Raw genomic sequence first — 12,784 nt, forward strand, 5'->3', positions numbered from 1 at the left:
CAAGCACAAGGTGGTAACTGTGTTGTCCCGGGTGAGTATATACGAAGACAAGCACAAGGTGATAACTGTGTTGTCCCAGGTGAGTATATACGAAGACAAGCACAAGGTGTTAAATGTGTTGTCCCAGGTGAGTATATATGAAGACAAGCACAAGGTGGTAACTGTGTTGTCCCGGGTGAGTTTATACGAAGTCAAGCACAAGGTGGTAACTGTGTCGTCCCAGGTGAGTATATACGAAGACAAGCACAAGGTGGTAACTGTGTTGTCCCAGGTGAGTATATACGAAGACAAGCACAAGGTGATAACTGTGTTGTCCCGGATGAGTATATACGAAGACAAGCACAAGGTGGTAACTGTGTTGTCCCGGGTGAGTATATACGAAGACAAGCACAAGGTGGTAACTGTGTTGTCCCAGGTGAGTATATACGAAGACAAGCACAAGGTGACGATGCCGGGGAAGGGTGTTGTTCAAGGTGAATATCGGCTTTGGAGGAATAGCACAAGGTTGGAACTCAGGGGAAGAGTCTTGTTCAAGGTGAATATAGGCTTTGGAGGAATAGGACAATGTGGGAACTCAGGGGAAGTGTGTTGTTCAAGGTGAATATCGGCTTTGGAGGAATAGCACAAGGTGGGAACTCGGGGGAAGTGTGTTGTTCAAGGTGAATATCGGCTTTGGAGGAATATCACAAGGTGAGAACTCGGGGGAAGAGTGTTGTTCAAGGTGAATATAGGCTTTGGAGGAATAGCACAAGGTGGGAACTCGGGGGAAGAGTGTTGTTCAAGGTGAATATCGGCTTTGGAGGAATAGCACAAGATGGGAACTCGGGGTAAATGTGTTGTTCAAGGTCAATATCGGCTTTGGAGGAATAGCACAAGGTGGGAACTCGGGGGAAGAGTGTTGTTCAAGGTGAATATAGGCTTTGGAGGAATAGGACAATGTGGGAACTCAAGGGAAGAGAGTTGTTCAAGGTGAAAATCGGCTTTGGAGGAATAGCACAATGTGGGGACTCGGGGGAAGAGTGTTTTTCAAGGTGAATATCGGCTTTTGAGGAATAGCACACGGTGGGAACTCGAGGGAAGAGTGTTGTTCAAGGTGAATATAGGCTTTGGAGGAATAGCACAAGGTGGGAACTCGGGGGAAGTGTGTTGTTCAAGGTGAACGTCGGCTTTGGAGGAATAGCACAAGGTGGGAACTCGGGGGAAGAGTGTTGTTCAAGGTGAATATCGGCTTTGGAGGAATAGCACAAGGTGGGAACTCGGGGGAAGAGTGTTGTTCAAGGTGAATATAGGCTTTGGAGGAATAGCACAAGGTGGGAACTCGGGGGAAGAGTGTTGTTCAAGGTGAATATCGGCTTTGGAGGAACAGCACAAGATGGGAACTCGGGGTAAATGTGTTGTTCAAGGTCAATATCGGCTTTGGATGAATAGCACAAGGTGGGAACTCGGGGGAAGAGTGTTGTTCAAGGTGAATATAGGCTTTGGAGGAATAGGACAATGTGGGAACTCAAGGGAAGAGAGTTGTTCAAGGTGAATATCGGCTTTGGAGGAATAGCACAATGTGGGGACTCGGGGGAAGAGTGTTTTTCAAGGTGAATATCGGCTTTTGAGGAATAGCACACGGTGGGAACTCGGGGGAAGAGTGTTGTTCAAGGTGAATATAGGCTTTGGAGGAATAGCACAAGGTGGGAACTCGGGGGAAGTGTGTTGTTCAAGGTGAACGTCGGCTTTGGAGGAATAGCACAAGGTGGGAACTCGGGGGAAGAGTGTTGTTCAAGGTGAATATCGGCTTTGGAGGAATAGAACAAGGTGGGAACTCGGGGGAAGAGTGTTGTTCAAGGTGAATATCGGCTTAGGAGGAAAAGCACTGGAGTGTGTTGCCCTGGGTGAGTATAGGATTATGGTGATGATAAATACACGTTGTCCTACAACTGCATTTGAAGACAAATTCACATCTCACCTCTTCCAAGTTCCTTTGCCTTGTGTCTGACGAAGTCGTCCTCTTCTTTGCTTGTTATCCTGGCAAGGTGGCTCCGGAGGAACTGACAGTAGCCCTAACAAGAGAACATTTAGGAACATTATTAGCAGTGTTCACATACTCGAGGAATTTCGACCCCTTATTGGGGGGGGGGTAAACATAGATAATAAGGTAAGAGTCCATAAGAGAGGAGACCTTTTTCAAATTTATGCCTTGTGATGGACGAGTACATGATTGGCTGTGATTCTCTCATCACAACGTATACTCATCTGAAGGTCATAGGTTTTCAACACAATGTTAGGTGTATATCTGATATTGCCAATAAGATGTACAATGGCGTCTTGACATTTCGAAAATTCATGAAGTCTGTTGACACCTACTTTGGTATCCCATATCGTTACTTAACATATGAGGTGAGGTGAGGTGAGGTGAGGTGAGGTGAGGTGAGGTGAGGTGAGGTGAGGTGAGGTGAGGTGAGGTGAGGTGAGGTGAGGTGAGGTGAGGTGAGGTGAGGTGAGGTGAGGTGAGGTGAGGTGAGTGATGTACTTACTCTTGCCTCAGCAAATGATCCTCTCACGTTAGAGAACCAATAGCAAGAATTCCCGTGCTGTGCAAATCCCGTAGGACATTTGGAAGTATCTGCAGCACAGAACAGCAAACACGTTACTCAGTGAATGAAATGTTTGTATAATGCCTTGCACGTTTCATGTAGCTACAGTAAACTACGTTTATAACGAACACGCTTATACCGAACTGACCTATGTAACGAACGTATTTTTAATCCCGGCCATTTGTTGTAATTATGTTGTAGATATGCTTATAACGAACTACGGTTATTACGAACTAAAATTAGTGGTCCCTTAGAGTTCGTTATAACCGTAGTTTACTGTATTTCCATTTGTCGGAGATGTTGAGTAAGTGAGAGTAAACGTTGTTAGTCACAGTCAGAAATACATTTATGACGCTGTGTGAATAATCCGGGGGTGAGTGAGTGAGTATGGTTTTACGCCGCTTTTAGTAATATTCCAGCAATATCACGGCGGGGGACACCAGAAATAGGCTTAACACATTGTACCCATGTCGGGAATCGAACCCGGGTCTTCGGATTGAGCGAACGCTTCAACCACAATCCGGGGGCGAACCAGACAAACCTGTCCACACCGTGGGTGTTTGGCTTTGGTTGGTTGGTTTGCTTCTTGTTGTTTAACGCCGCACTCAGCAATATTCAAGCTATATGACGGTGGTCTGTAAATAATCGAGTCTGGACCAGACAATCAAGTGATTAATATCATGAGCGTCGATCCACGCAATTCGGAACAATGACATGCATCAACCAAGTCAGTGAGCCTGACAACCCGATCCTGTTAGTCGCCTTTTACGACAAGCATAGGCGCCTTTTACTCGCACGCACACACACACACACACACACACACACACACACACACACACACACACACACACACACACACACACACACACACACACACACACACACACACTTTCAGAATATCCACAGTAGTTAAATCCAATGGATAAAATCGGAATTCTTTGGGGTCGTTTATGGATAAATATGCAAATGCAAAACGTCACATAGGTCCAACTTCAGTTGCCCTTGTTTATCGACTGTCGTGTGAAATTATAGTATCGGGGATCTGGACAAGTTAGTAGGATATTTGTGAACACAATCAGAATAATAGCCTAAGATAAAGAAAATCCATTTATAACATGGACATAGCTAAGGCTTTTTACGAACAGTGTGAGTGAGTGAGTTTGGTTTTACGCCGCTTTTAGCAATATTCCAGCAATATCACGGCGGGGGACACCAGAAATGGGCTTCACACAATGTACCCATGTCTGGAATCGAACCCGGGTCTTCGGCGTGACGAGCGAACGCTTTAACCAGTAGGCTACCTGACCGCCCCTTTTACGAATAGTGTGAGCAAACAATGGACGCAAGTGGAATTATTTTCAATTATCTGTGCTCAAACGCCTCGCTTGTTTTCAGTTAATTTTAGACAACATTTTACCTTGTTTCATTGTATCGCAGTTTTGGACATTGTATTCCGTAACGTTGTGATGGCAGACTCTGACGTCACATAGACTAGAGTAGCTTCCCTTTGATTGGCGTACCGATGGATTGATTGATAACGTTGCAACAATTATGTGTAGGCAATTGTCGTTCTAACTACTGAACCAAATTAAAAACTTCACAATCCTAAAATTTTAACATTTTGACCAGTTATCATTGTGGGCCCTTATTGTGTATTTAAACAGTAATGGCCACGTATTGTCTTCAGATAACACCTGTTTTTGTGCAGGTGAATCGATCAAAATCATGTGCACAACACTATAGTTGCAAAAGTGGTTTTTCACGTGCAACTGATCGCGTGGCCATAATACCGCACGTGTTTTCAGCCATACTGACTGACTGACTGAGTATGGTTTTACGCCGCTTTTAGCAATATTCCAGCAATATCACGGCGGGGGACACCAGAAATGGGCTTCACACATTGTACCCATGTCGGGAATCGAACCCGGGTCTTCGGCGTGACGAGCGAACGCTTTAACCACTAGGCTACCCGACCGCCCCGTTTTCAGCCATACTTGTTAGCAGTCATTAACAAAAAAACAAAAACACAAGAAATCAAAAAGTTTTTACGGCTATTTTGCATGCCACGCCTTACAAATGTGCAACGTGATCGTGCCATCTGCATGTTGCAGACGGGAACGTCCGTAGCTGAAGTCGCAAGGACGATGGGTTGTAGTCGACGGACTGTTTATGATTTACAGACGCGTCTACAGCGAACGGGTACCACGGCTGATCGCCCTCGGCCAGGTCGACCACGTGTGACGTCACATGCAGAGGATCGTGAGATTGTCTTACGTCACCTCCGTAACAGATTTTTGACTGCTTCATCAACCAGAAATGAACTGTTTAGGGGTAGAATGAGTGCGCAAACTGTTCGAAACCGTCTGAGAACTGCTCACCTTCAAGCACGACGGCCATATTGCGGGCCGATTCTGACTCAATTACACAGACGTCAACGTCAATTGTGGGCACAGCGACACTTACGATGGACTCAGAGGAATTGGAATCAAGTCGTCTTCAGTGATGATCCCGATTTAGTCTTCGATTTGCTGATGGTAGGGCGCGGGTGTGGAGGCGCCGCCATGAACGTTACGCCCAGTGTTGTGTACAGGAAGTTGACAGATTTCGAGGCGGAAGTGTCATGGTGTGGGGTGCTTTCTGTGGCAATGCACGTTCCAGCCTTCTTGTCATCCGTGGCAACCTCAACGCTGCTGCTTACCGCGACCAGGTACTGGCACCAGAACTTCTGCCTTTTATGGCAGCACATGGACCCGGTTTGATCTTCCAACACGACAATGCCAGACCCCACACAACACTTTTGACAAGGAATTTCCTTCAGAATGCGGGAGTCAACGTCATGGACTGGCCGTCAAGTTCTCCCGACCTCCCTCCCATCGAACACGTCTGGGATGCTCTTGGCAGAAGTCTGCGCACTCTCCAGAACCAACCACAGAATTTGCAAGATCTCGGCACCATTTTGCAGCAACAATGGCGTCGTCTTCCCAATCATGTGTTCACAAGCATCACAAGGTCCATGCGGAGGCGTTCTGTGGCAGTTGTCAACGCACGTGGTGGCCATACACGCTACTAAACTTGTGTGCCATCAGATTCTCGTGCTTGGGACTTATGATTTAAACTGTTGATGTTATTACCGAATACCGTAGGTGCTTGGAACAAATTATGGTTACCACCGTTAATTAAAATCCTTCTTTGGACATTAATGATTTAAAATTACCTTCTCTGATACATTTGTCCGTTGTATATCATATATGGGATTACTTTTAAAAATGTGAAGTTTTTAATTTGACTCAGTATATATGGTATTCACACAAGTATAAAAAAAATATACTAGTTTCAGTTTGAACTATGTTTACTGTTGCCACTGTCTCGCTGACCATGTGACATAATATTTAATGAAAACTTGCAGAGTTTAGGTACTGTTTCTGGTTAGGTTACCGCTTTTAACAGTATTCAAGTTATATCACGACGTGTCAGCTTTGTGATGCAGGTCTTGGACGTTTACCGCTTCGATGACACCCACGAGCACAAGTATGGTGATGACACACCTGGAAACATAACTTGGGCGAACCGGGATTCGAACCCACAATCATAGGTTTCTGGCGTGCCCAAGGGACGCAACTATGCACAGCGAATCGCGGCGCCTCAGACGACTGGGCCACCCGTGGCCCCCTCAACACCAGGGAGGGAATATAAATGGTAAGAGCTGTGCTGACGGATGTCAAATTGGTCTGTGTTGTTAGGTAAGTGTCTTGAAGGCAAAAAGCCGACGGTTCCAAATTTTGAAACAAGAGCTGTATTTCATTAAAAGTATTGCGACCTCTTCAATGCCATTGTATAATGTTTTATGGATTCATGGTTCTTCCACGGGAGATATCTCAAGCGAACGTGGGGCGACAAACAACGGAGGTATGGCAGGACTCGGATCCATGTCCAAACTCTTGTCATATGTTGTTGTTGTTTGTTGTTTAACGCCGCACCCAGCAATATTTCAGCTATATGACGGCGGTCTGTAAATAATCGAGTTTGGACCAGACAATCCAGTGATTGCTATCATGAGCATCGATCCACGCAATTGGGATCAATGACATGGATCAACCAAGTCAGCGAGCCTGACCACCCGATCCCGTTAGTCGCCTCTTATGACAAGCATAGTAACCATTTACGGCATTGGTTGCTGAAGAGCTATTTTTCCCCGGCTCTTCACGGGTCCATAATGTAATAATATGATGAAAGTATTTACCTCCAGCAACAGTTACTGATGCAAGTGAGCACAGTAAGACAGATACAAGTGCGAGCCTCATGCTGCTGGTAGATTGTGCTTCTGTCTTCGCCTCTGGTTTGTCAACTCAACAGTATACAGCGCCGCGTTTGGGCTCGGACCCTACATGCAGCTTTAAATTATTCCAACAAGGAAGTTCATTGGTCCATGATATGTGATCAGCCAATGAAATAAATGGTTTTAAGCGAAATGCCGGATCTGACTGAAATTCCCCATTCTGATTGGTTAAAGAGGGACTACGCTCTACTTCCTGGAGTCGATGGCCAGTCTAGGTCCGACCGTTGTCATTACTTCCCCGTCAGACCATGCATGTTTGTTTGTTTGTTTGTTGTTTAACGCCGCACTCAGCAATATTCCAGCTATATAACGGCGGTCTGTAAATAATCGAGTCTGGGCCAGACAATTCAGTGATTGACATCATGAGCATCGATCCACGCAGTTGGGATACGATGACATGTGACTTGGGTAATCGTTTACTGCTATATTCACGAACATCGAAAGTGCGTTTTGAACTTCATTCAAAGTTTTGTTAGGCTGGCCTTGTTTTCCTTAAATAAACCCGTGAAGATCCGGGGTAGAATAGGTCTTCAACAACCCACGCATGCCGTAAAAGGCGTCTAGCGGAATCGGGTGGCCAGGCTCGCTGACTTGGTTAATGCATGTCATCGATCCCAATTGCGTGGATCGATGTTCATGATGTCAATCAGTGGATTGTCTGGTCCAGACTCGATTATTTACAGACCGCCGTCATATCGCTGGAATATTGCTGAGTGCGACGTTAAACAACCAACCAACCAACCAACCATTACACCAAGGATACGGTTTGGTGTGATGGACACTGATATTTTCTTCACGTTTCCCGATTACATTTACCCGACGTGTGTGACATAGAGAACGCACGACGAAACTTAATTACGTGATTAAAGTTTAAAGGTCAAAGTAAGACCATCGTGGTACACCAATCACTGAAAATTTACATCTACATGTATTCATCAAACACGCAAGGGAAAGCATTTCCACTCTGTGTCAGAATGATTGTTTCTATCAGCAAGGAGCACGCTTCCTGCTTAGATACGCCTTTCCGTTCTTGACTGCACTTGGTTTGCATCTTTCACCCCTGTATTTCTGAATGGTAGTCATGATTGGTTGGTTGGTTGTTGTTTAACGCCGCACTCAGCAATATTCCAGCGATATAACGGCAGTCTGTAAATAATCGAGTCTGGAACAGACAATCCAGTTATTGACATCATGAGCATCGATCCACGCAATTGGGATACGATGACATGCATCAACCAAGTCAGCGAGCCTGACCACCCGATCCCGTTAGTCGCCTCTTACGAAAAGCATAGTAGTATTTTATGGCAAGCATGGGTTGCTGAAGAGCTATTCTACCCTGGATCTTCACGGGTCGGTAGTCATAAACAAAATCACAAGGAAACTTGCACATAGATCAGCTTAATGCAATATTCCAGACATAGTCTGCTACAGACAATCCAGTGATTGATATTATGAGCAACGGTCCCCTGGAATATTGCTGAGTGCGCCGTAAAACGTAAATTCCAATAATTCGAAATTCGAATTTAACTATTGAGGTCAAATACTCTAACGACCTTTATACTCTGTTTTGCTTCATAGATGAGATTATTACTTTTATGTATTTACACAACACATTTTATTCAAAGATCGTGTCCATAGGAGGATAACATTGTAAGGTGAATACCTTTCAAAAAAGGCACGTGAAAATCCAGGGTAGAATAGGTCTTCAGCAACCCATGCTTGCCGTAAAAGGCGAACACATGGAAACAAGTTATACTAGGCTGAAACGGAGGTAGGTGTCGTTTCCGAAGCAGTACTAAAAGAATATTCAACATGTGTAACCCAAAACTTGGTACATGTATTAATTAGGTCTTCAGCAACCAATGCTTGCCGTAAGAGGCGACTATGCTTGTTGTAAGAGGCGACTAACGGGAGCGAGTGGTCAGGCTCGATGACCTGGTTGATACATGTCATCGCATCCTAATTGCGGTGATCCATGATCATGATGTCAAACACTGGATTGTCTGGTCCAGACTCGATTAATTACAGACCGCCGTCATATAGCTTGAACATTGTTGAGTGCGGCGTTAAACAACAAACAAACAAACATTGTGACAACAGAATGTAAGGAGGACACGTAACATCTCTTACTTCGAACACACATTCCAAGTAAGTCTAGGATCTCTTTTGGGATTGTCACTGCACTCCCGAACCATTCAAACCCTCTTCAATCGTCGTATTTCACTATCCGCGATTTATATAATAAGGTCCGGGTTGGAACTGATCTTCAGCAACCCATGCTTGTCGTAAGAGGTTAACGGGATCGGGTGGTCAGGCTTGCTGACATGGTTGCTGCATATCATCGTATCCTAAATGTTCCCGATGTTCATGATGTCAATCACCGGATTATTTACAGACCGCCGTCATACACCACAAACAAACACACAAACAACATTTAACACGTAAACACGTAAACATACAAGTAAGGGGAATGAAAATTCGGCAATGATGAAAACATTTGGTGACGTTTAAAGTGGAAAATGCTTTCTTGATAAACAATAGGTGATGTTACATGGAAAATAAACTACTATTATGGTACAAATAGAGGTGACCAAACAAAAGGTGACTTCGAGTGAAAATGGTGATGATTTATGTTGTGCAACTCTTATATTGAAGACCGCTTCCATTGCCTAATGGATGGAGCGTTTGCTCGGAGAGCGGAAGGTCGGTGGTTCGATTCCCCGGCATCGTCATACTGAAATATATTGAAAGATGGTACTCTCCAAAGACTGGAACGTGTCTGAGTCACTATGAAGTATAGGGGCGGTCGGGTAGAGTGGTTAAAGCGTTCCCTCGTCACGCCGAAGACCCGGGTTCGATTCCCGACATGGGTACAATATGTGAAGCCCATTTCTGGTGTCCCCCGCTGTGATATTGCTGGAATATTGCTAAAAGCGGCGTAAAACCATACTCACTCACTCACTCACTATGAAGTATAAATCCGGCATTGGTACGGCCAAGTACAGCAGTTGCACGAGTTGCCTCCCTTTAAGCACACACATTCTCGCTTGCCTCATTGAGCCATATACATTAAAAAAAAATACAATAGTTGCATTGCAGCTAAAGGGAGGCAACTCATGTCTCCATACCTCGTTAAAAGGAGTTTTAAAGTTAAATTGTGCATCAAAATGTTTTCAATTAACGGCGAACAAGTCGAATATAGCTCAGTCACGTTGGTTTGTTTGTTGTTTAACGCCGAACTCAGCAATATTCCAGCTATATAACGGCGGTCTGTAAATAATAGAGTCTGGACCAGACAATCCAGTGATTCATATCATCGATTATTAACAGACCGCCGCCATATAGCTGGAATATTGCTAAGAGCGACGTTAAACAAACAAACACACTTTGTGTGACAAAAACATCTAATTCAAAATGATTTACAGCATATCTAACTGAAATAAAGCTTACAATACACCGTCTACATGGTCAGGTGAAACCCGCATTGCTTGTGTCAATATTGACCCTCCAGCATCTCTATATTTCCCGTTACAAGTGCCACACCTGATGTCACAGTGTATGGTGTTCATATGTATTCAACAAGTTCGTCTTTGTCTGGGTTTAAAATTAAGCTGAGTGCCAAACATTGTGACAGACCCGTGAAGATCCGGGGTAGAATAGGTCTTCAGCAACCCATGCATTCCATAAAGGCGACTGTGCTTGTCGTAAGAGGCGACTAACGGGATCTGGTGGTCAGACTCGCTGACTTGGTTGATGCAGGTCATCGTATTGCGTGGATTGATATCAGCTCATATCAGTCACTTGATCGTCTGGTCTAGACTCGATTATGTACCGCCCGCCGTTATACCGCTAGAATATTGCTGAGTGCGGCGTTAAACAAACAAACAAACAAACAAACAAACAAACAAGCCCTCAGAACAAAGGACAGGTGTGGACCAGATGTGCACCTAAATCAGCATATTATGCTGCCAGTGCGATAAACATGTAGTTGCTATATGCTCAAACGACACATTTGGTATAATTTGAAAATAAGTTCTCTTTATGTTTTGTCTTTCTTCCAATCGATATCTTTCAAATCAAATCGGATTGATAATCCTTTCGAATAACGTCCTCAATTATATGCAGATATGACAAAATTACTGCGATAACAGTAAGCAGCATCCATTCACGCAATCACTCATTACCTTTGAGCCATCACGATGTACAGATACGACTGTTTGTAAATAATTGTACTCGATGTTAACTAACGTCTCGGTGCCCGACAATTCGTGTAAAAACGTGGACACTTATGTTCGTATTTTCTCGCCTTATTGAGAAGTATTCTGTACTAAGCTTTATGTCGTGTATAACTAATGAAGAATACGTGGAGATCCGGCTTAGGATTCAGCAACAAATCATGAGGGATCGGGAGGACAGACTCACTGATTTGGTTGATGCATGTCATCGTATCCCAATTGCGAACATGATTCAATTACTGAATTTTGTGGTCAAGACTCGATTATTACAAACCGCCGTCATGTCACTGAAATAGTGCTGAGCGTGGTGTTAATCTATCCATCAATCATTTCATCAATAATAATTGACAAAGAGGACATAAATATTGCATTTTTAGCAATAATCCAGCAATATCAGGACGTGGGACAACAGAAATTAGTTTTACACACTCTACCCATGTCGGGAATCGAACCCGAGTCTTCGACGTGACGAGCAAACCATAATGATAACTGATAAAGAAGACATGTACTTTGCATTTTTAGCAATAATCCAGCAATATCAGGACTTTGGATACTAGGAATGGGCTTCACACAATCTACCCATGTGGGGATTCGAAACAGAGTTCTCGACGTGACGAGCAAACGCTTTAACCACGAGGCTACCCAAACGACCAAAGAATTCCATGAAGATTCAGTGGGCATGTTCGTAGAAGCCGACCATATTAAAATGCCTTATGAGGCTGATACTGTGTCACGGTACCCCTCGTTGTATCGTTGGTCATACTATCAACCACTGGTTTGCCTGCCCAAGTTATCTACAGACTCAGCAAGTCAAACAACTCCATCGCTCAGTCAGAATGATTGAGGGCAAATTCAGTGGAGGGGCAGACAATATAAAAACAAAGCCAAGTGCTTAGATCATCCCTTGTTCTCCACAAAGAATTCACAATTTAGTTTGAATTCATATTTTATTTATTGGAAATCTACATTGAAGATGAGCCACTTGTATCGAGCAAGTCCCTACTTTCCTAAACATCTTCTGACACAAATATTTGCTGATGGTACAGTGATTGTATTCCAAGACTATCCAATGACATCGGTCATTTGGTCTTAACCGTCGTATGTTTGAGTGACTGAATAAGTTACATGTTGAGTTCAACAGATGAAGTGTTGACAACTGGTTCGTTGGTTTGTTTGTTGCTTAACGCCGCACTCAGCAATATTCCAGCTATATGACGGCGGTCTGTAAATAATCGCGTCTGGACCAGACAATCCAGTGATTTATGTCATGAGCATTGATCCACGCAATTGGGATCGATGACATGCATCAACCAAGTCAGCGAGCCTGACCACCCGATCCCGTTAGTCGCCTTTTACGACAAGCATAGTCACCTTTTACGGCAAGCATGGGTTGCTGAAGACCTATTCTACCCCGGCGTCTTCACGGGGCTGTTGACAACTGAAATACATACAGTTGACAGACATTCTTGACACCATACCTTACTGACACAATATTCAGTAGCTGTATGGTAGTCAACATGTAAGTCACGTGACAAACAAGTGACCCTGAATGTTGTTAGAAATAGTAAAGGAATAGCTGTTCATAATGTTTCTAATTGTGAAAAAACAACATTGTTTTCAGAAAGCAA

The 12,784-nt window shown here is 44.1% G+C and overlaps 1 protein-coding gene across 1 annotated transcript in view; it reads right to left on the reverse strand.

The window, feature by feature from the left end:
- Positions 1–6,886, reverse strand: part of LOC124119123 (perlucin-like) — a 7,652-nt gene extending 766 nt beyond the window's left edge. Inside the window, exons 1-3 of the mRNA XM_046481533.2 lie at positions 6,826–6,886; positions 2,526–2,614; positions 1,958–2,051 (exon numbers count right to left, since the gene is read on the reverse strand). Of these exons, the coding sequence (XP_046337489.2) occupies positions 1,958–2,051; positions 2,526–2,614; positions 6,826–6,886 (244 nt within the window). The remainder of the gene's footprint in view (positions 1–1,957; positions 2,052–2,525; positions 2,615–6,825) is intronic.
- Between the last annotated feature and the right edge of the window lie 5,898 nt (positions 6,887–12,784).

Source organism: Haliotis rufescens, unplaced genomic scaffold (assembly GCF_023055435.1).
Source record: "Haliotis rufescens isolate VD_foot unplaced genomic scaffold, xgHalRufe1.0.p SCAF_18, whole genome shotgun sequence".
Classification (NCBI taxonomy): domain Eukaryota; kingdom Metazoa; phylum Mollusca; class Gastropoda; order Lepetellida; family Haliotidae; genus Haliotis; species Haliotis rufescens.